At 40.0% G+C, this 23,710-nt stretch overlaps 1 protein-coding gene across 1 annotated transcript in view; it reads left to right on the top strand.

The window, feature by feature from the left end:
- Positions 1-89: 89 nt before the first annotated feature.
- TNFRSF19 (TNF receptor superfamily member 19) overlaps positions 90-23,710 on the top strand; it is a 93,048-nt gene continuing 69,427 nt past the window's right edge. Inside the window, exons 1-4 of the mRNA XM_006083600.3 lie at positions 90-267; positions 3,761-3,855; positions 10,741-10,843; positions 13,151-13,261. Coding sequence (XP_006083662.2) covers positions 10,775-10,843; positions 13,151-13,261 — 180 coding nt within the window. The 5' untranslated portion in view covers positions 90-267; positions 3,761-3,855; positions 10,741-10,774. The remainder of the gene's footprint in view (positions 268-3,760; positions 3,856-10,740; positions 10,844-13,150; positions 13,262-23,710) is intronic.

Raw genomic sequence — 23,710 nt, 5'->3', positions numbered from 1 at the left:
GAAGGGTGCGGGAGGCGCGGTGGGCGGGGCCCGGAGGTGGGCGGGACCCCAGGAGGCGGCGGCCGTTGCCGGGCTACGAGACCGCCGAGCCGAACGGGCGGTCCCTGGACCCGATCCGCGTGCGTGCGGGGAGTGGACCCCAGTCCAGCTCCGAACCTCGTACCCTGTACGGGCCGGTCCAGCGCGCTCCGGTGCCTCCACTCCAGCCGGGGCCTGCAGGGCACGCTGCGGAGCGCGGCGGGCGGAGCCTCTCAGGTGCCTGGGAAGGTAGGTGCCGGCTTACCGGGGGCTGTGCCGCGCTGCGCAGCAGTACATAGCCCTTGCCCCGCCGGACCCTTGCGAGATGGCGGCCCTAAGAGGGGGCAGCAGCCCGACGGAGGAAAGGGGCAAGCTAGGGTTGCTCTGGTGCAGAGTAGGGGGGTAGGAGGACTGAGCTGGGCGAGGGCGACCCCGGGAAGGAGTGACAACCTGGGACTGCGGAGGAAGGAGGCTCCCCAGACGCGGGAGCTTCGGTCGCAGCTGCTGGAGGGACTAGAGGGTGTGAACATATTCCGGTCTCTTTGGCGTCCGGAATGACAGGACTTAGTCTTTCTCTCCAGGGATCTTGTAAATATAAATCTGCTTCTAAGGCAGGCGTGTGTAAGTACATAAATCAATCTGCGTGCGGCTTCACTCTGGCCTTTAACCGACTGCGCTGGGCCCCTGCCGGAGACACTTCCAACCCGCGCCAGAGCGCACTTCTCAGGAGGAAGCTGTGTGCAGGCCCAGACTACCCAGTTATAGCTGAGGAGGTAGAAAGAGAACATTTACACGATTTGTAAGTGGTCCATAAACATGTTCATTGTGCGGAAAAAGAAAGTTTCGCAAATGTAAGCCTATTTCTTAGTACTGTGATGATGGGTAGAGCATAGAGTACTGGTAGATAAGAGAGGTAAGCTTTCACAGCCTTCTGATGCCATTTCATTGAATAGAAATTTAGCTACTACTCTTCAGTGGTCTGTTTTGATGGTAGGGAACTATGCATCAAACCTACATTTACCATTGTAAGAAATCCATGTCACCTTTTTTTGCATTTAGTAAAAGGACTCAATTTTCAAACAAAACCATAAGCACTCTTCGGTATTTCTTTAATTGAAACAGTTTAACTCAAAATATTTATGAAGTTGTGGTTTTGACTTCAGTGACAATTTTTCTTTAGTAGAAGATGATTTCTTTATGTAAACAGGAAACCGTTTTCTTATGCAAACACACAAATTTACTTTAATATGTTGTTTTTTTGTCATGATCAGATACTTCATGCAAAAGGGAGGATTATATTGCATTAGTTTGGGATTTACTCAATATGTTTTCTGTTGTGCAGGTTCACCTTAGGCATTTTTGCCAATGCTACTTTCAATGTAACTTAAAAATTATTTTATTTCAAGCACTGTTTATTATCTGATTTAAAGATATGTAACTAGAGGAGGTGAGAATTGAGTCCTACTGTAGTAAACAGTTTTTAACATTATTATTCACAGAGATGTGGGTACTTAAGAATTTTTCTTTGCATAATATTTATCAAGTTGTTCTGAAATAATACAAAACAGAGATGCCATTTCATTTTAAAAATATTGCCTTAACATTAATGCATGGTGTGTTATCATGAGCTCTGTAAATTCTTTACTTTTTAGCCCATGAAAATGTCCTATTGACATTTACTTTATTACTGAGGCCACGTTAGATTTTTTTCCCCATGGTTAGTGCTAACTTTGGGATGTTGTGTTAATATTTTCTGGGGCATTCATGCAGTTGTTTGTTTCTTTGATGGGGTGTCATTTTTTTTAAGTTCTTTGAAGTTCTCAATTTTTAAATATTTTTAAAAAATATTGATTTTAGAGAGAGGAAGGGGAGAGAGAGAGAGAGAGAGAGAGAGAACAAACAAACATTGATTTGTTGTTCCACTCATTTATCCATTCATTGGTTGATTCTTGTATGTGCCCTGACGGGGTATCAAACCTGCAACTTTGGCATATTGGGAGGACACTTTAACTGAGCTACGGGGCCAGGGCCTGATGGGAGTGTCTTTTGACTCTTGAGTTCAGGCAAGATCTTGAATGTGAAGTTAAGGACATATGAAGGCTTTTTATGCACTTGAAAATGCAATGTAATGTGCCTTTCCTACCCAGAAGACTGGGTGGGAAAAGAATTGAGAGATGTAGTAGTCACATATTGTGCTTAATATATTACTTTAATTTACTAGCTCTAATATATGAATCTAGTGAGGTATTCTGAAACATAAGTGAGGAATTCTATTAACATTCATTTGATTCTCCTTTGTTGTTGTTGTTGTTTTATTGATTTCAGAGAGGAAGGGAGAGGGGGAGAAAGAGAGAAATAGAAACATCAATGATGAGAATCACCAATTGATTGGCTCTTGCACGCCCCCACTGGGGATGATGGAGCCTGGACCTCGACCTCGACCAACTGGGAATCAGTGACCTCCTGATTCATAAGTTATTGCTCAACCACTGAGCCATGCTGGCTGGGCTGATTCTCCTTTTTAACCTATTTCAATCTCTGAACTCACCCATAACCCAATCCCCTGTGACTAATCAGTACTACCATTCAAAAATTAACACAACATGGAAAAACTGCAGGCATTTTAATATAGGAAAAAGGCAAATCCTTTTCAATTTGATGAATCAATATATAAAATCAAATTTAAAATTCTGGAGAAGGCCAGCAATCTCTGTGTTGACTTCAGGTTGAGTAAGAATACCTACCTTGAGTATATGTACACCAGGAGCAGTTAAATACGTTTATCACATGGCAGCTAATTAGTAAAGATCATAGCCTTTTTAAAGCAACTTTCTAGCTGAAGAAAAAGAACAATAAAGCAATATGAACACAACTTCTTTTCATGATTTACTGGTTGGGCAGTGAGTCCATTCATTGTATTTTCGTATTTTATCTGTCTAAAATGTTTACATTTAAAAGTAAGATGTTTAAACAGTATTGGGTTATCTTCTTGTCCACACATCACAGAATATGTACCTTTTAAACTAAAGTTTTAAAACCTAGATTTTAAAAAGAGAACAACTACATATCAGCAATTATAGAAGACAAAGGGACTTGTATATCCGAAAATGAAATGTTATTTGGCCACTCTTGAGTTGCCTTAGCTGGGTCTAATATGAGGAAATTCTAAAAGAATGGGGGCTACTTATACTGGAGAAGAACACTATACATGTTGCAGAGAGTGATTTTGGAATCTATCCAGACTCACTTCTAAAATAAAAATTTAAACAGCTGTGTTTTAGAAATGCTTGTGCACAATTCTCTTAGAATAGATTGGGCTGATGCTTGAGGTGCCTTTAGTCCTTAATGCTGCAATTGTTCTATTTATATTTTAGGATAAACATTTATGAATTTGGGGAAAAGTACCTTAGTTACAATATGCTTGTTTATTGAACATTTCAAGAACACTGTATTATAGTTATTTTACTAAGGCAAAGATGATAGAGTCTGCAACTCAGAGAAATAAAAGGAATTAGTTTCAAAACTCTATCGTAGTTTAAGTTCTGTTAAGAAAAAATTATTGGAGCCCGACACTGAGCAGTCCCTAATGTTTTTGAACTTTGGGGGAATTGAAGATATTGTATTTGGCAAAAGAACATTTTAGAGCATGTAGAGATTTAGTAAAAAAATATTTCATGATTTGAAAAAAAGGAAAATCATTCTCATTTCCCAGCAAACAACAATATGTCTATTTTTATTACAGCACACCTTTGCGAGCTTCCTAGGCTACAAAAAGGGCTGCCAACTCCATGATGTAGGAAGAACAATTTTCAGAATACAGTGAAATTGCAGGCTAAGGTACAGAATAACTAGAGGCTATAGGAGTTATTGTTCTAATTCTTTTTTAATTTTCTTAGTATATGGGACTGACATTATTTCTTAGCCATTTATTATTATACTCCACCATTAAAATGTAAAATTCTGTATGTATAGCACAAGCTTTATTTCAATGCTGATTTTATAAATTGTAAGCCTGCTGGTTTACTTTAATGTTGATTTAAAAAAATATTTTAGCTTATTGCATATTGGAAAAATGTCTGAGTTGGATATATTGCATTACATAATGTTAATATAGTTTTACTAGAAAAAACTATTACCTGTTGCATGCACTACATGTTCAATAATAAATCCAATGGCTTTCAAAGAATGGAAAAATAAAATTATTTTATTCTGAAAAATTATCCAGGTTATTGGAATTATTCTGAGTCATATATTTGGGTCAATTATAAGATCAAAAATAAAAATCCTTCTCAGAAAGGTTACTGATTTGTTAAAATTAGAAAGATAAATACCAGATCTCCCTCCTTAGTGATCATTGTGATTATTATTGCACTATTTACAAGAAATGGGGTCCTGACCAAAGTTGTATTCTATCACAGTAACTTATATTTCAATCTCAAGTTATAGGTGCACATAATTTTCACATATATTGTTTTAGTCATTACAATGACCCTGAAGTAAAATATTAGCCCTAATTAATGATTTTTTTTCATTCATTCAACAGGTATAGGGCACATTTTTTGGGTGAATTACAGTTCTAGAGCAAGATCACATTTCTTGTCATTAAATCCTCAAACCCTAATAGTTGGTGGCAACTCCAATGTCTTGGTTGGTGATAAAATGAAGGGAGCCCAGTGTGACAATAGGAAATGGTGGAAACTGAGCCTACAACGTAAATGTTTCTCTTTGTAAGGAATACCTGATGCTCAGCTCTAGCTCATGTTGCTTTGTTGTGGGACTCATGGTGGCCAAATTTTCCAATTTTTTAAAAACATTATTAATTTTAGTATTGAAAACGTATTTTAAAAATTAAGTGTTGCCCTAGCTGGATTTGGTTAGAGGATCAGCCCGCGTACTGAAGGGTCGTTGGGTTTGATTCCAGTCAAGGGCACGTACCTCCTACCTCCGTTGCAGGCTAGATCCCCCGCCCAGGTTGGGGTAGGTGCGGGAGGCAACCAATCGATGTGTCTCTCTCACATCAATGTTTCTCTCTGTCTGTTTCTACCCTTCCCTTCCACTGTCTCTAAAAAAAATCAATGGGGAAAAAATATCCTTGGGTGAGGATTAACAAACAACAATAATAATAAAAGTTGTGGTGACTGCAGAAAATAATGCTGCTGCTGGCAACACAAGGGCTACAAAGAGAAAGAAGTAACCAGATAATTATGCTGTGAGATACCTAAGTCCAGGGTGCTATGGAAGAACAAAGGAGAAGTGCTCATTCGGGGAGGTTCCAGGAGAACTTTGATAAATTCGGGGGCAGGCCTGGTGGATGAAGGTAGGTGTATACAAAGGCACAGGGCAAAAGAGGGAGCAACAGTTGAGGGAAGTGCAGGCTGAAATAACCATAGTGGTTTGGGATCCAGTGGTCTGCCCAGCCAATAGGAGATGTGGCCTAGAACTGCTCCTCTTCAATGGGGTTCCTATGAACTGCCATCTCTGAGGCCCTGCCTCTTTGCCTGGTGACACACCAGCACAGGTTTTCATGATTTGGACAAGGAAGTAGAAAAGCTGTGCATTTCAGCATCTGTTCAATTTATCTTCTTTAGAGGCTGGCCTAGGAAGCTGCCTCCTTTCAGGCACTTAATAACTCTTTAATCAGGGTGTATTGAATAAATGGATAAATCATGAAATATATTATTTTGTTAAATTGTTTTGTTTTTGTTGATTAGTTTTGTTGATATAGTTCTACTAGGCCAAATGGAAGGGGCCATTGGATGCTGTGACACAGGATACAGCTGGAAGTCAACCTGGCAGAACGGGCAAGAGCCCTGTTTTGTTTGGAGTCAGCAGACATGAATTAGATTCATTTCCACCCTTACTAGGACACGTGTCCTTTGATGCAGGTTTCTCTCCCATTGTACCTGTATGGGGATAAATGTCTACTTTAGAGTATGGTAGTAAGGGGAAAACATATTTTTGTGAAGCCTTAACATAGTACTTGACTTTAGAAATGCTTAGTTCAAACTTTGGATTGTTTCTTGGTCGTCAGATGCTTTCTGCAGGCCTGTATGTCTAAAAGTCTAAAATCCTCTGAAAAATGTCTCATATTTGTCTAACAGGTTACAGCCTCAAAAGACTGTCACATATATTGGATCCTTTGATCCTCATGGTAATCTATCTTAATATATAAAAAGCCAGGGGCCATCATGACTGAAACAACCGAACGGATGACCGAACAGCAGATTGCATGGGGCAACAAGGTCAGCAGGGGGGTTAGTGAGGGACAACCAAACGACTGAACAGCAGGCTGCGTGGGGTGACCAGGCTGGCAGGGGGATTAGTGAGGGACGACCAAATGACTGAACAGCAGTCTGAGTGGGCCAACCAGGCTGGCAGAGGGGGGCAGTTAGGGGTGATCAGGCAGGCAGGCAGGTGAGCAGTTAGGAGCCAGTGGTCCCGGGGATCGGACCTAAACCGGCAGTCGGACATCCCCTGAGGGGTCCCGGATTGGAGAGGGTGCAGGCTGGGCTGAGGGGACCTCGCCCCCCCCCCCGGCCCCCCGCATGAATTTTGTCCATCAGGCCTTTAGTATATATATAAAAGCCTAAGAGACTGTTATGACCGAACAACCGGAACGACTGGTTGACCAGTTGCTATGACGTGCACTGACCACCAAGGGGGCAGATGCTCAATGCAGGAGCTGCCCCCTGGTGTTCAGTGTGCTCCCACAGCCAACCTCCCACGGTCCATCCCCCCGGCTGGTCCCTCCTGATTGGCCTGGCCCTGATTGGTCCAGACCTGATTGGCCCTGATCGCCAGCCAGGCCTAGGGACCTCACCCATGCACAAATTTGTGCACCGGGCCTCTAGTATCATTAATAACGACAGTCATCATTGCTAACACTTACTTAGCACCTCTGGCATGCAAGAAATAGTTTCTATCAATGAACTCTCCGTAACTTGTCCAGGTCACACAGCTAATAAATGGTGTTCTTAAGAACAACAGCCACAATAACAACATCAATAGCCACCATTGATTATGCTTTCATTCTGTTCTAGGTACTTTGTATGTATTATCTCAGTTAATCCTCACCAAGCCCCCAAGGAAATAGGTTCTATTTTTTTCTCTGTGTAGCTGGGTAGTTTCAAAGTGACATTGCCAAGAAATGGGACTTAAAATCCAGATGTTCTAGTTGCCATTTTTCCCTGACAGTTCCCAATAAAACTCAGGCTATTTTTACCCATGTTGGATAAACCAGGACTTTAGAGTGTCCCACCCTATTGATATAAAAACCCAGGATTAAAGGAAAGTTATAGAAAAGAGAAGTGACATATTTCAGTGGCACATTTCAGTCTCCAGCCCCCAGTGTAAGAAATCTTGCATTTTTAAAAGTGAATTTGGATTTTTACAAATGAACTAGTGGCCCACTGCACAAATAAACTAGAGGCCCTCAGCCCAGCCTGCATCGGGCCTAAACCAGCAGTCCAGGGGATGTCCGACTGCCGGTTTAGGCCTGATCTCACAGGGATCGGGCCTAAACCAGCAGTCGGACATCCCTCTCACAATCCAGGACTGCTGCCTGATTACCCCCTAACCACTCCCCTGCCAGCCTGATTGATACCTAACTGCTCCCCTGCCAGCCTGATTGCCCCCAACTGCCTACCCCTGCCAGCCTGATTGATACCTAACTGCTCCCCTGCCAGCCCGATTGCCCCCAACTGCCCTCCCCTGCAGTCCTGGTCGCCCCTAACTGTCCTCCCCTGCTGGCCTGATTGCCCACAACTGCCATCCCCTGCTGGCCATCTTGTGGTGACCATCTTGTGTCAACATGGGGGCGGTCATCTTGTGACCACATGGGGGTGGCCATCTTGTGTTAGCGCATGATAGTCAATTTGCATATTACCTCTTTATTATATAGGATTACTGTATTATTTAATGCCTTGAAGAGGTAATAAGATTGTATAAAAAATATATATTAGAATGTTTATTCTATTCACCACAGATGAATTAAGTCTGTTATATGCAACCAAATCTCACTTGTTTTCCACAATATAGTCTACCTTGTTTTGTGCTTCTTCATTCACTTAATTCCCAAATGTTCATTGAGCACTTTTATGTCTAGCACTTATATGCTAGACACTGAAAATACAATGAGTAATAAGGTGTAGTCCCTATTTTAAAGAGCATATAATCTGGTGAGTAAACTGAGACACAAATAAGCATAATTGCTGTGCAACATGATAAATACTGTATGTGAATGCAGAAGAGCTATAGAGCCATAGGGAGCAACTCTATTCTCTGTGCTTGGTTATGGACAGCAGGGTTCCAGTTGAGCTGGTTCTGGTAGGGATTCAGTAGGAGATAGGCCCTCCAGATCGAGGAGGGCCTGTTCATGAGGGCAAGATCACAGGTATTCAGGAGAAGCAAGAGTATGGTGGGAGGGCTGAACTGGATGGGCAATGAGAGGAGTGACCAGTGGTGGGACTGGCAGGCCATCCAGTGAGATTATAAAAGGCATAGGGGCAAAATTAAGGAGTTTAGAAGATAATTTGTGCAGACAAATCTACCTATACAGGAAATTTAGGCAAGGCAATACTACTTTTATATTTTCCCTTCAAACTATTCAATTTAGCACATGTATTGGGAGAACAATAGAAGTCAGCACATAAGGTATAGTTTTATTAATTTTCTCTACCCTATAATCTAAAAAAACCTCTTTGTGATGCAAAAATCATAGTACTTTATTTAATTTTCTTCTTTCTTTGGTAGTGTTTATATGGTTTTTATCTTGTTACCTCTTTTATAAACTTTTCAAGGAGGACCATGTCACTTAGCTTTTCCTTTATTATTAATGAAATACTAGTACACTATAAAGAAATGTAGGAAAAAGGGGAAAAATTTACCCAGAATGCCACAATATGAACCTAGCCATTGATAATATTTTTTATATAAAATAGGTGTATTTTATGAAGTCAAAATTATGCTTTCTAGCTTGTTGTCAATTGCCTTTTCAAGAATATGCTACTGTATTTATCTGCCTTCCTCAGTCATTAGTACAGGATACCAGGAGAGTATTCAGTCCAACCTAGTTGCTCAATTATGGTATGCAATGACTGTCAGTTTATTTTTTCTCATATTTTGTGTAAATGCTTATATATATATATATATATATCCTCTTTTCCATATTAGTTTAATTCCATATAATTTTTGTTTGTTTTTTACTTTTAAAAATTAGCACATTAAAAAAATTTTGAGATCATGTCGAGAAAGATAACTTGCAGCATACCTTTCATGGAATGTGATTTTATCTTCTGACCCCAATCCTGTGTCTACACAAGGAGCAAGTTGCATGGTTGGGTAATTACTGGATGATTTTGAGATATGCAAGGGGGGAAAGGAAGGCTATGGCCAAGAAGCTGGAAAAGCAATAAAAGCTGCTTGAGTTCACTAAAAATGAGTCATTCATTTGACAAACTTAAAAATGATATTTTTATTGCCCTGATAATTGGATCTGCTCAGGCAGCTGAAATGACCATCTGGGTTGTGTGTGTCCAGGCTGTGTTCAGGCGCACTCCAGGTGCACTGCTTGGCTAGCAGTTGACACATCAGCCTGCCCAACTCTGCTTCCTTTTGTTATTGTTTGTTTTGTTATTGTTATTGTTTTTCTTGAGCTATTTGGCCCATGGTTCTGGTTCTCTGCTATGGTTTCTTTTTAAGTAGTCAGGTTATTTGCTCTGGGTCTCTGTTACTTTTGGAAGATTCAACCCTAAAGGGGAACTGAACCCTTGTTTCTCTACCTGATAGATGGAGCCTCCAGATAAGTTTTCATTTAAAAAAAGTCTACTCCCATGCTATGCTCTGGCTCTACATTTGTTTCTACATTTTAGATCATTTCTGGTGAATATAAAGAGGTTTGGATTATCTTTTATTGAAATGTCAGATTAGTGCCTCCAATTTCATCACTTGTAAATTATGTTTAGATGTTTTTAAATGAATGCATATTTTTTCTGCTAATATATAATTTGCACTGAACTGGTTTGGGAAACAATGCCAAATGTTATCTGTGTCTGCTTCTTAGTGGAGTTAACTAGTAAGGTCAAAGATCCAAACAGATTGTTTTGCAAGGTATAGTGACACAGGGATACTGGAGCCAACCCACCTGGGTTTGTATCCAGCTCTGCCTCTTACTAGCAGTGTGACCATGGGCAAGTGACTCAGCTCTCTCTGAGCCTCGGTTTCCCCTCTCTAAAATGGGGATAACAATAGTAACTATCTTCTAGAGTAGTTGAAAGATTAAATGAGTTAACATGCTGAAAATAGTACCTGGCACATAGTGCTTAGCAGGTGTTAATTGTTTTTTTAATCACTATTATTATCCTGTTGGTGATGATTGAATCCATGGAATGGAAGGTTTACATACTCACTGTTTAAATGTAATTCTCTACTGGGTGAAGTAGATTGGACACTATGGAGGCTTGGGTAGAAAATAAAGACCTGAGAATTCAAAACCAGTAGGAGTTTTGCATATGGTGTGTATGTAGACAAAGTGTTAACTCTAATAAGTTACATTTTTAAATATTACATATTATATACCTATTGTACCTTCTTAAAGATGATTCTTTTTAAAACATAAATACTATTACTAGTATATATATAAGCAAATAATAAACATTATACAGTAAATATAGAGCATAGTCACTAATTGTTATGAATGTTATCTGTTATCTTCTTATCTTTTAGAACTCTTCAACAATAAGTACATTTATTAAGAACCATGGCTTTAAAAGTGCTACTAGAACAAGAGAAAACATTTTTCACCATTGTAGCTTTGCTAGCCTATTTGGTAAGTCAACTCTACTTTCATAAGAATGTGGTGAGCCCTGGTTGGTGTGGCTTAGTTGGTTGAGTGTCGTCCCATGTACCAAAAGGTCGCTGGTTTGATTACAGGTCAGGGCACATGCTCACATTGCAGGTTCGATCTCTGATTGGGGCACGTGCAGGAGCTGATTGATGTTTTGCTCTCTCTCTCTCTCTCTTCCTCTCCCTCTCTCTCTAAAAATATATATCAATAAATAATAAAAAAAGAGAGTGGTGGAAGAATTCATATACATAGTACCCGAACTGTTTTCTATGTCTGATTCCATATTTTAAAATTTGCTTTCAAATTGCATTTTATAATTGTTACATTTAATTAATAAATCAAAGATTGCTCCTGAGTCTGGACTTTTGTAACAATTGTCAAAATTATATTTTATTTTTACTTGCAGCCCCATGACAGTTATTACTTTGGGTTTACAGGCATTCCCACAGCACCTAACAAGACCATAGAGTCTGACTTGGAGCCCATGACTCACACAGTTTGTGAAGTATTTAGAATTGATTTTTGAAAGTTCTGTTATTTTAATATAGTTATTTATATTCTAGGTTCCAAAAAGCATTAAGGACAGATGGAGGGTTTTCATGATTGAAAGCTTGACACAAAAGATCTATGAAGGTGTTCAAAAGAATTGAAACTTATTTAGTTTGAAGATATAATTATGATCTACAACTATAAAAAGAATTATTTATATTGAAGGCAGTACTCAAAGTCTTCTTGGAAGACAAAATAAGAGGAAATGGGGTCCATTTAGAGTCTGAGATTCAGGCAGATATAAGGAAAGCTTCCTTTCTTTCAGTTGAGGTAGTGAAACATTGGAATGAAGGAGGAGGTTGGGTAATGTCTTTCTCAAAACCATTGCAGTTGCTTTGCAGTGGGAGGGAATCTCTTACCTCTCTCAAATAAAACCAAACTCCTCTAAGATTGGTAGTCAAGGACAGTGAAGAGAGGCAGGAGGAGATTACTAGACCTTTAGCCCCAAATCATGTTGTAGGCCTAAATTCCACCATGAACTCTCCCTTCTGCCTGCTCAGGAGGTTCCGTCTTTGTTTTTATATAAGGAGGCTTGCCGATATCTTTACAGATATTTCTGCTACAAGGTGGAGGTAATTTGTACTGAATAATTGCTCATTATTATAGCCATCAAAAACAATTCAGTGTGTACCTGTGTGTGATAGGCTTTATCCATAACAGCAGTCACTGTTCTCCCAGTACTTCCTAGAGGTTTTTAGCTTTCATTTTGGAAAACAAAATTATAGTCAGGAATGTCATTGAGGGCATTTGTGCTAACGATGAAAGGTTGAACTGAATGTTGTCACCAATCTGAAATTCTATTATTTCGGACAATTTTTCCCCCCACAAAATACTGTTAAGAAAACAGAATAACACAATTTTGTAGGATGATCGTATATAAAGTGAATTTACTGTTTTTAGATAAAATAAGAAAAAAGGCTATATTTTGAAAATTACTTACAACCTATGTTTTTGCCAAAATAGATAATCTTTCTATTTAAGTCCTATGCTGTGAACCAAAGTATATCATTAGGTCCTATTTAAATGGTTAAATGGTAGTCAATAAGCATATAAGTTCATATTTACATAGTACTTTTAATTTGAATCATTCAGAGTGTTTGGCTACCATTGTCATCTTCATCATCAAGAGTTTTACTGATCTCAAGATTGTCAGAAGTTATCGAAAGACAATCTCTAAATAAATGCAGTTCACCTGAAAAGTTTGAAATTTCTACATCAAAACTGGGTGGCAGATATGTGTAAAGGATAATAGCAAAATTCCTATAGCTATACTAATTAATTTCATTTATTTATTTATTCAATTCATTATCCTTGAATATGCTTATATTTCTTGATGATCAAAAATATAGTTTTGGAAATCAGAATTTTTGAGATTACAAAGGACCTTGGGTCTCTGCATGACTGTTCTTTTATAATCCTCCTAAAAAAGAGAGCAGCTCTTAAGGCATTTTCTACCTTGGGTCCTCAGAAATGTATCAGAGGAAGATAGCAGTTGATTCCAAGAAAAAGGGAACCTCATTCAGAGAATACAGAAAATAATCAGACATATTGATTTATTTGTTCCACTTACATATTCAAAAAGGTTTTTATTCCTAAAGTGAAAATTAAATTGGCCTCACTCTGACTTAATGTTTACATTCAGTGATTATGGGAATTAATCCTGATGATACTGTTTCTTCCTTGCAAAAAATGCAATTAACTTACTTTAATATAATGCTTTGTGAAACATTTTTTTTTCAGGTCTGTAAAGTGATTTGTGAAACAGGGGATTGTAGACAACAAGAATTCAAGGATCGGTTTGGAAATTGTGTTCTCTGCAAGCAGTGTGGACCAGGCATGGAGTTGTCTAAGGTATGGTATGCATGGTATAGTTGTAGATCTGTGTTTTTTAAATGTAGTATTTTTAGCTAAATTCTTTTCATTAATTACTAGTGAAGATGTGGACACCATGGCAGAATTCTTGGTTCATTGTGTCACTTTAGCCAAATAGAACACAAAAGAAGTAGGTTCTAATAACCAGAATTCAATAAATGTCATTGTTTTATATAACTTAGTGTTTATTGTATTTTATTGAAAGACTAGAATTATTAAGATTTATTTGTATTAATTAAAAAGAATTGATAGTCTACTAAACATTTAAAAATAAAGCATTGATAACAGAAAGTGGTAATGCTCACATACTGAGACTTTTCTTTCTTAAAATGAATGTTACCCTCTGAGAATCTCAGAGGAAAGGCGGGGGTGACTGGGTGGGAAGAGATCAACCAAAGAACTTGTATGCATATATACAAGTTATTGGACACAGATAATAGGGTGATGAAGGCCTGGGATGAGGGGTGGGCTAGAAGAGGTCATTGGGGGGGGAAAAGGGGGCATATGTAATACTTTCAACAATGAAGATTTAAAACAAAACAAGAAAAATAAATAAATTGCAATTATGGAAAAAGAAATGAATGTTACCATTGCTAGTCAAGAAGTAGAGCTCAATGGTCTCTTAAGTAATGGTGCTCCAAGAGAGCAGTTCTTTTCCAAACCAGGGTTTTGAACATTTGACAATGCAAGTATTATCAGTCTTCCCAAGTTGAGTGTATGTTACTCCCAGGGTCATTTTAAAATATATTCATTTTAACCATTATTTGTTAAGAAACACTGTGTGTGTGTTCTAGCATATTTCTAAGTCATGTATATTCTTGGGGCTCTTCTTTTTTGAGAGCAGGTTCAGAGTTATATATCTATTTGCTTTATTTTCTGACCTTTTGAAGATGTTACTAGTTGTAGAGAATTGATGTATCATTTTGTTGTTCTAAATAAAGCATCAAAGTCTTCCTGTTAGAAAAGGAACAAAAGATTTTTCTTTTTATTTAAAGTTACTTTTAAAAGAGAAGTCCTTTGCCCCTACAGACTGCCATTATTTAAAGTTGAGTGTTGTCATTCATAGATTTTTGATCAATGATCTACAAACAGCAGAACACTAAGATTTATGCATTCCACAGTAATTCCTGGTGCAGGGCCTCTCTCTGGTTGTTGTGTTAGATAAGTGGTGGCTTTCCATATCCTGAGCTTTCCCTTTGGATTGAAACTGGCTGACCTTCACTCCGCCGCTGTGGCTCAGTGATTGAGCATTGACCTATGAACCAGTTGGTCACCGGTCAGGGCACATGCACGAGTTTGTGGGCTCAATCCCCAGTAGGGGGCATGCAGGAGGCAGCTGATCAATGATTCTCGTCATTGATGTTTCTATCTCTCTCTCTCCTTCCCCCTTCCTCTCTAAAATCAATAAAAATATATTTTTTTTTAAAAGAAAAAAACTGACCTTCAAACTCTGTGTGACATCTACTTAACTACAGCATCTCAGCTGATATATTTTAATCTGTGGATTTTAGTAACATGCATTTTCAAAAAGACTTTGTTCTGTTTATATAAATACTAAAGGCCCAGTGCACGAAATTCATGCATGGGGGGTGTGTGTCCCTCAGCCCGGCCTGCACCCTCTCCAATCTGGGACCCCTTGGGGGATGTCCGCCGGCAGTCGGACATCCCTCTCACAATCTGGGACTGCTGGCTCCTAACCGCTCACCTACCTACCTGCCTGATCACCCCCTAACCACTCCCCTGCTGGCCTGATTGATGCCTAACTGCTCCCCTGCCTGCCTGATTGCCCCCAACTGCCCTCCCCTGCAGGCCTGGTCACCCCCACCTGCCCTCCCCTGCAGGCCTGGTTGCCCCCACCTGCCCTCTCATGCCGGCCATCTTGTGAGAGCGGCCATCTTGTGGCAGCCATCTTGTGATGACGTCACACATGACTCCACCTAAGCTTTTATTATATAGGATTCTTTATAGAAGATCTGAATATCTAGGATCAGTAAACAAAGTAGTTAAAAATCAACAGTGCCCATGAGGAAAATAGACTATGATATTTCCACCCCTCAAAAGTTCTTCATTTCCCAAATCTCTGTGAAAATCTAAATGAAACTTTACAGATGCCAAGTTGAGTAAATGATTTCTAAGAAATTGCTCCTTAACCTTCATCCTTTGAACTCAGAGACTATAACCTCAAAATTATTTCTGGAGAATCAAACCAGAGGGTGAAGGTATTATCAGCTCTAATATTTTTTACTAGAGGCCTGATGCACGAAATTCATGCAAGGAGCTCGGCCCTCACAGCCCCAGCTGCCTCGGCCGGCCCTTGCAGCCCTGGTTTTTTCCAGAAGGTCATCTGGACGGTCGTTCTACTGTTTGGTCTAATCAGCATATTAACTCTTTATTATATAGGATTTTAAAAAAATCTATCTTCTGCCCTAGCTGGTTTGACTCAGTAGATAGAGCATCCAACTGCAGACTGAAGGGTCCTGGGTTCAGTTCCGGTCAAGGGCACATGCCTGAGTTGCAGGCTCGATCCCCAGTAGGGGGCATGCAGCAGGCAGCCAATGGATGATTCTCTCTCATCATTGATGTTTCTATCTCTCTCTCCCTCTCCCTTCCTCTTTGAAATCAATAAAAAAAAATGTACAAAACAAAGTCAAGGGAAAAATTTAGTCTTTTGATTAAGACTAAACTTTTTATTAATTGTCAGATGACTACATTTATAAATAATGAATTGCTTTTTACCTGGAATGCTAAATATATTATAACTAGAGGCCTGGTGCATAAAATTTGTGCATGGGTTGGGGGGTCCCTCAGCCCGGCCTGCATCCTCTATAATCCAAGACCCTTCAGAGGATGTCTGACTGCCTCTCGCAATCCGGGACTGCTGGCTCCTAACCGCTCACCTGCCTGCCTGATCGCCCCTAACCCCTCTGCCTGCCTTCCTGATCACCCTTAACCCCTCTGCCTGCCTGCCTGATCACCCTTAACCACCTCTGCCTCACCCCGCACCCGTGACTCGGGCTTCGCTCCCTCTGGCCGGCCGCAGACATCCAGGACCTGGCTGGCTTTGCCTAGGCCAGCCGCAGCCGCAGGGGACCATGGGGCGGGCAGCTGATGTCCCTCTCCTGGGCCCCTTGCACAGGTGTACCCACTGGTGCCTGAGACTGTGGGGCGGGCAGCTTGTCCCTCTCCCAGGCTGCAGCCCCAGCTGCTGGTGCCTGGGACCGCAGAGCGGGAGGCTTGTCCCTCTCCCAGGCCGCAGCCCCAGCCGCTGGCGCCCAGGACCATCGGGTGGGAAGCTTGTCCCTCTCCCAGGCTGCATCCCCAGCTGCTGGCGCCTGGGACTGCGGGGTGGACAGCTTGTCCCTCTCCTGGGCTGCAGCCTGGATGCTCCCATTCCTCTCTCACGAGCTCATTTGTGCCTGGCTGGTCTCCATTCCTCTCTTGTGAGCTCATTTGTGCCTGGCTGGTCCTCATTCCTCTCTCCCCAGTGTTGAGTGTCTGAGCCGTTATGGCATGACTGTGTGAGGGTGTGATGACCATTTTCATATTAGCTCTTTATTATATAGGATAATACATATTATTATTCTACTTCCTATTTAAGACATATTGAAATGTGGCTTGTGTCACCAAGGACTGGATTGTTTATTTCATTTCATTTTAATTAATTAAATTTATGTTTCGCCAGCCACATGAAGTTATAGCTGTTGTATTGGACAGTGCTGCTCTAGAATCGTGAACTTTCCTCCAGATGTTCTGACTGAGGACCCACTTCTGAAACAGATAGCTATCCAAATCATGTTCACCTGCTGCACATGTGCGGTGCAGGAGCTGCTCCCTGGTCAGCCTCCATCCTCTTCTTCCTCCTTCGAGCCTCTGTGCTGGCCACTGGTTTCAAAGCATCCACTTGTTTCTGTTCCTCCATAGCTCCTGTTTGGTCTTGCCAAGTGGGCGCCATCCCTGTGGCTCCTCATACCTTTGTGTGCCCTCTTGTGCCATCCTGAGCAGTCTCATCCCATTAGCTCTTTTGGTTTCCAGTTCCCTCCCTGAAAGCCCAAGCATCACTTCTTCTTATTTAGGTTCTTTATAGTAATTCAGCTTAATAAGTAGTTTTTTTATATCTCGGGGAAAACCCGTGACCCATCACTGAGCCATTTGGAGTCTGTTTTGAGGATTTTATCCATTGAGCCATATTTAGTTGTTCTCTCTTCCTCTACAGGGTTTAGTTTTTGAAAGTTTATGGGGATAATTGATAGTGTCTTTTTCCTATTTCTGAGGCAAAAAAATACAAAGTTTTGTTTACATTGCTCCATAAGAAGTACATGCTGGGTGTCTCGAGTAGTGAATATGGGTAGGAGTATTACACAGACATTCTTTCAGCTTATGAGAATAAACACCATTGGTATTTGTGAGAGAGGATGAGTTTTGTTTTCCTGAGTGATCACATAGATTTTTACTTCTTACTCTAAAATTTGCTTAGCCATGGCCCCTCCTCCTTACTGAGCATTAATGCCAATAATGTGCTTTTAACATGATTGCCTCCAAGCAGTAAATCAGGACACTCATTTTTGGATAAACTACTTGAAACAGACTTCAAGTCTCTGGCATGATTTTCAAAGTAAGGGTTGCGGGCACATCCCCAGTGGGAGATGTGCAGGAGGCAGCTGATCGATGTTTCTCTCTCATCGATGTTTCTAACTCTCTATCTCTCTCCCTTCCTCTCTGTAAAAAATCAATAAAATATATTTAAAAAAAAAAAAAAAAAAAGAAAGTCACACACACAAAAATTAATGCAATTTGCAAGCATAAAAAAGATTCATTTTTGCCACTTAATTGCTATGTTGCTCACTTTATTTATGTTTAATTGTCCTAATCGAGCCCTGTGGTGTTTGGCAAATATTAACAAGCTCTAGCTTGTACTTTTCCTTATAAAAGTTCAACTATGGATTTTCATAAACTGAAAGTTGTCAGGAGGGTATGTCTTTGGTGTTGTTTTATGAAAGGAAATTTAAAAAGCTGATTTCTAAACACCAGCCATGTAAATCTAATTTGTCGTTTCCATTTGTATGCCCTAGATTTTCTCCACAAGTAGCTTCTTCTTTGTCCAGACATGAACTTTTAAAGTTCAAAGAACCAAATTTAATAACTTATTGGCTGTACAAATAAATAGAGCTTAGACCCAAGGCCCCAGAATGTGTTTCCTGGACAATTGATGGTCTGTGAGGATCCTGTGGCCTGAGGAACTGCTCCTCGAAAATGTAGGTGTAGATGGGCTCCACTTGTGTTTTTGTTCAGTGCTGGATTTGCAGAGGGAGAAAAGGGAGAAGGGGATTTGAGGACTGTTTACTTTGAGTCATTTTGCTACTGCAAAGCCACCGAATGTGGCTTAAAAGTATTGGGCAGAGTGACAGAGCTACTCCTGTTGCCAGCTTGGGTGTAAGCAACCCAGATGGATCCAGCCCTCTCTTGTCTTGGAACCACCGCAAAAAAGGCTGCTCACACCTCCACCCTCACCCTTATTTGCCCCCACCCCCAACTCCACTCCACCAGCCTAGGAGGATCTTACCAAGTGGGAGCCATTGCCATAAACTTTACACAGTTTTGCTCCCTGGAATAAAATAAAAATAACTTTAAGAAATACTGCCTTAAACAAAATTCATCCATTTGTTTATCCAGCAAGTACTTATTACTCACCAGCCTGTTGTGTACTATTAAAAAAAATCAGTGATGAAAATGGTAAGGCCGACTTTATTCAGGACCTTCGCAGTAGATATAGGGACCAGTGCAATGGGACTTTACAGTAGGGAGAGAGATTGGGCTTGACTCCAAATACAGCATGGGCAAGGGGGAATTATAACCAAGGAGCAGGGTGAGGGTCAGTGGATAGAAAATTACTAAGAGGAAACATAAGGAGTAAGGGGGTTTCTGGCTAAAGCCGACCTAACATGGTGTTCAGGCATGATGGAGGATAAGGAACTCTATCAGATATTGAGGGTGGGGCTCCTGGTTAAACTGACTTAGTGAAGGTCTTGCCAAAACTGGATTTTGCAAGGGCGTGCACAGATGGGCCTAGGAGAAGCTTTAGGAACCTACTAAAGTTTGATCAAGCAAAGAATCCTTGTCAGTACCAGGTGCTATGATAAGCTCTTGGGAAAGAGTGGTAAAGGAGATGTCAAGTACAAAGAATTGTTAACTTATTGCATGATTTTCAGAACTAGGAACCCTACAACAATGTTGTTTTTTTAATTGTATTTTTAAAAATTTGTGTATCTATTTTCCCACCTCAAAGTTTATTAGTAAAAAGATTTTCTCAGGGATTCAGGGAAGGTATTTCCTTCAGGTTTTTAAGGTGCCAGGTGCCTGAATATAGTCTTTATTTATTCAGAAATAAAGACTATAGGATTATTTTAAAGCCCAAGTACATACCTAAAATTGATATTAATGGAAGACCATGTTCTAAAAAAATAAAACACACATATCTTATTCTGAAGCCCAGGCCATTGACTGACTTACTCTTCCCTACCATCTTTATCCTTCCTCACCAAACACACACACACACACACACACCACAGAGTCCTTCTCATGAAATAATGAGAAGGAGAACCCTAGTGCAACTGGGAAAGTCTCAAAGAGAAGAATAGAGGTTAAAGCAATAAAAGCAAATTTTATTCAGGAACTATTGCCATAGGGGAAAAGAGACCTCAGATAGAACTAGGCTCAATACCAATACAACATAGACAAGTGGGGGTTTATAACCAAGGAGCAGAGTCAGTATGGGACATTACTAAGAGGAAACATCAGAGTAGGGGGGATTCTGGCTAAACAGACTTAACAGGATTGTTACTGAAGGCAGGCCAGAGTGATCAGATATCATCTGAGGGACGGTGGTTGAGGAAATTTGATCAGATATTGAGGATAAGCAGTATGAGGCGGGCAGGGTGGTGGTATAGATTGAAGCTAAACTTACTTGACAGGATTTTTGGACAACTGGGCTCTTAAGGACAAGGCCTAAGAACAAGGCCTTGTTGAAAATGGCTCAGAGGAGCTTGTAGAGTTTAGTCAAGGAGATAGTTTGTCAAAAGGCTAAGCTTGAACACAGCATGACTAGCCTACTCTCTCCTTTCAGTAATCTGTTTTATTTTACCAAAAACTCCCTCATACCTTTTCTTCTGTTCCCAAGTGTAATATATTAGCTGGCCACAGAAAATAATATGCCTAAGGAAATTGCCCCTTTCTATTCAAAAGTAATGAGAGAAAATATGCCAAAGATTTGATACTGTTTTTATTAAATGCACAGTTAGATCAGTGATGTGCACTGGTGAAATTCACCAAACGTGTTGCCCTCTATGTTTCAACCCTTGAGACACAGTGATGGTTAAGGACATCTGCAGAGTTGAAGAAGCTGCCGCCATACGATGGGACATCTCCATATGCTGGTCTGAGGGACTCTCCAAGATGCTTTGAGTGGGGGCAATAATAAAATTAGTTGCAGAACAGTGGTGCATATGGAGAATATTTCTGGCAGGTTATCCCAAAACCTGATAACAGTGTTTGCCTGTATGGAGGGAGTAGGAACTCAGAGACTAGAGATGGGAAGGAATGTGTTTTTGTTTTTTGAGAAAAATCTTGTATGTTATAGTAATTTTACAATATAAGAGGTTATAAAAAGAGAAGGAAAAAGAAATGGTCTCTAGCCTCCTTTCTTATTTTCCTTTGTAGTTATTTATTGAACTTAATGGGAAGATTTCAAGGTATTTTAATCACCTAGTTTTACTGAATGAAATAAAAACATCAAAGTAGACATTTATATTATGGGTAATTTAAAATTTACAGTTGACTCTTGAACACAGGGATTAAGGGCACTGATCGCCCTGAGCAGACCTCCAAATTCACAGATTCCTAATCTCAGATAGAAAATACATATTATGCTGTATAATGTATAGCCTGGATTTCAAATAATTACAGCATCTCTGTGTTCCTAGTGCTCTATAAATAGCACAGTTCATTCTAAAAGTGATTACTGCCCTGTACACTATACTGTAATTACATTTCTTGGAAATAACTTCTCTAAATTTTCAATTAATTTAATGTTTGTGGTTAATTTAACATGTAGCTTGTCACTTCATAACTGTAAGCTATTTAATTTTTAAAAGTTTTAAAATAATAGGCTGGTTTTCTAATCTTTTTTAAATTGGCGAATAATTTAGAGAAAATATATTTAAATAACATTTCCCCAAATAATCTCTATGCAAGTTCCCAGGAGACTATATGATTTATAGTACATGCTCAGTACATTGTGGCATTGTTTGTGGGAGTAATTGATACAAAGCCTTATTCAACCCCTAACCTAACCATAAAGATTATTATTATTGTCATCAAAACATAAACTCTAAGCAGAAATAGTAAGTTAATACCCAGATAATGAAGGCAAACTATGATGCATGGGAAGCATTTCTTTCTGTATATGATTTTGGGCCAGTGTAGAATAGACCCCCAATTTTTTTCATAACATCCTTATTCTACAAAATACAATGACATGTAAATGACACAAAGTGATCTATGGCAAAAATGCATCGGTTAAAATAGTTCTTGTGTACAATGTAAACTCTAGGATACAGTCAGGATTCAAAAAATGAGAACAAAGTTCTCCCCAACACTAAAATCTCTGATCTTTTTCAAAAGAGATGAGAAATCAAAACACCCATTTATATTTGTTCAAGTTCATTTCTATTTGGATCATTTAATCTAGTTTCTTAGGACTGGAGAAAGAAAGTGAATCCTTGGAGACAATGACACTCAGCAAGAACAGGAAATGACAGTTGACTTCCTGCCAGGGGTGTGAAAACAGCAGAACTGTTCACATACACACAGGGATCCCTAGTTTTTTGTATTACAGCACATTGCAGCAGTTGGCTCAACCAGATAAAGTTAAATTATATTTTAACTAAAAGCCCAGTGCACAAATTCGTGCACGGGTGGGGTCCCTTAGCCTGGCCAGCGATCAAGGTGATTAGGGCCAGCCAACGGGGGAGGGGGTAGGGGGGTAGGAGGGACTGCAGGACGTTGGCTGTGGGAGCACACTGACCACCAGGGGGCAGTTCCTGCGTTGAGCGTCTGCCCCCTGGTGGTCAGTGTGTGTCATAGTGACCGGGCGACCAGTCGTTTGGTTGACCAGTCGTAAGGCTCACTTAAGCTTTTATATATATACAGATTACTATTCTTTAAAAGGCAGGCAATTGCGATTCATTTTAGAAAAAAAATTATTTAGTAAAAATGTTTTAAATGGAAAGCAGTGTTTTAAGTAATCTTGAAAATATTGGGGTCTGAAGAATCCCTGTTCCCAGTGATTATACGTTAATCAGGAAAGTTGGTTTATTGGGATGTAGAAAACCCAAAATAATAATTGCCATAGGTATCATGTATTTGACGAATGCCCACTTTGTGCTTCATTTACAGTTTAGAGGCTTAATAGGTTTTCTTGCTTATTCCTCAAAACAACTTTGTAGGGCAGGTATTATTATCTCCATGTCTCTGAGGATCAGAGAGTTTCCAAAATAACTTAGCTGACAAGTGGCAGAGTTGGCATTTAAACTCATGTGACTTTAGCTTCAATGAAGGAAAATACACACTTTCCCTCCTCTATCAACCTGGCTTGAAAAACAAAATGTCAGACTTTACTCCCAGTTAATATACCTCTTCTGTCTCTTTTTCCTTTCTCTCCCTTTGTTTTCCCTTTTACTCTCCCTTTTCTCTTTTCTCGTCTTTGTTGTGTTTTAACTTGTATATGGGACCCTTACCATCCAAGTTGCCTGGATCAAATCATGATTTTGAAACATTGTCTTTGTGTGAACCTTTGAAGTGGAGATGCTGAGCCTGTGAATGGGGAGGTCCCCACTGTCCAGGGGTTGTCCAGGGGTTACGTGCTTGCCTTGATCCTAGGAGATGGGGTGGAGCCTCCCTTCTATACTTAAAGAAAGCCTTTGGGTTAGCTGAGCTTTCTCAACAACTAAAGTTCTCAGCACAAACACACTTCTCTCCCCAGGCAGATCCATACTGCCCAGGGACAGAGCACACACACACACACACACACACACACAAAAAAAGTATTGGCCTCTCCACAAAGACCTAGTGGAGACATGGTCCTACATGACCCAAGACATTCTTTGTGAATTTCTTTATATATCTTCATTTTTTTAAAATTACTAGAGTAATGGATGCTTTTTGCAAAAAAAATACCTAAATTATTACAGAATTATAAAAATTGAGAGTAACTCAATTCCTCTAATTCCTGTTAATGGTTTTAAAGAAATTCTAATTTGTGAATTAGTTCTTCAAATCAAGTGGTTGGTTTTTTTCCTCCTCCTGTCTGTGCTTTGGTTTAGAACAATCGTGTAGCTAGAGCACTCAGAATTAAGAAGGTGGTTAGCCTTTTGC

This window comes from Myotis lucifugus, unplaced genomic scaffold (genome assembly GCF_000147115.1).
Source record: "Myotis lucifugus unplaced genomic scaffold, Myoluc2.0 scaffold_7, whole genome shotgun sequence".
Classification (NCBI taxonomy): Eukaryota; Metazoa; Chordata; class Mammalia; order Chiroptera; family Vespertilionidae; genus Myotis; species Myotis lucifugus.
The sequence above is the reverse complement of the archived record's forward strand: the minus strand, read 5'-3'. Positions and strand labels throughout refer to the sequence as shown.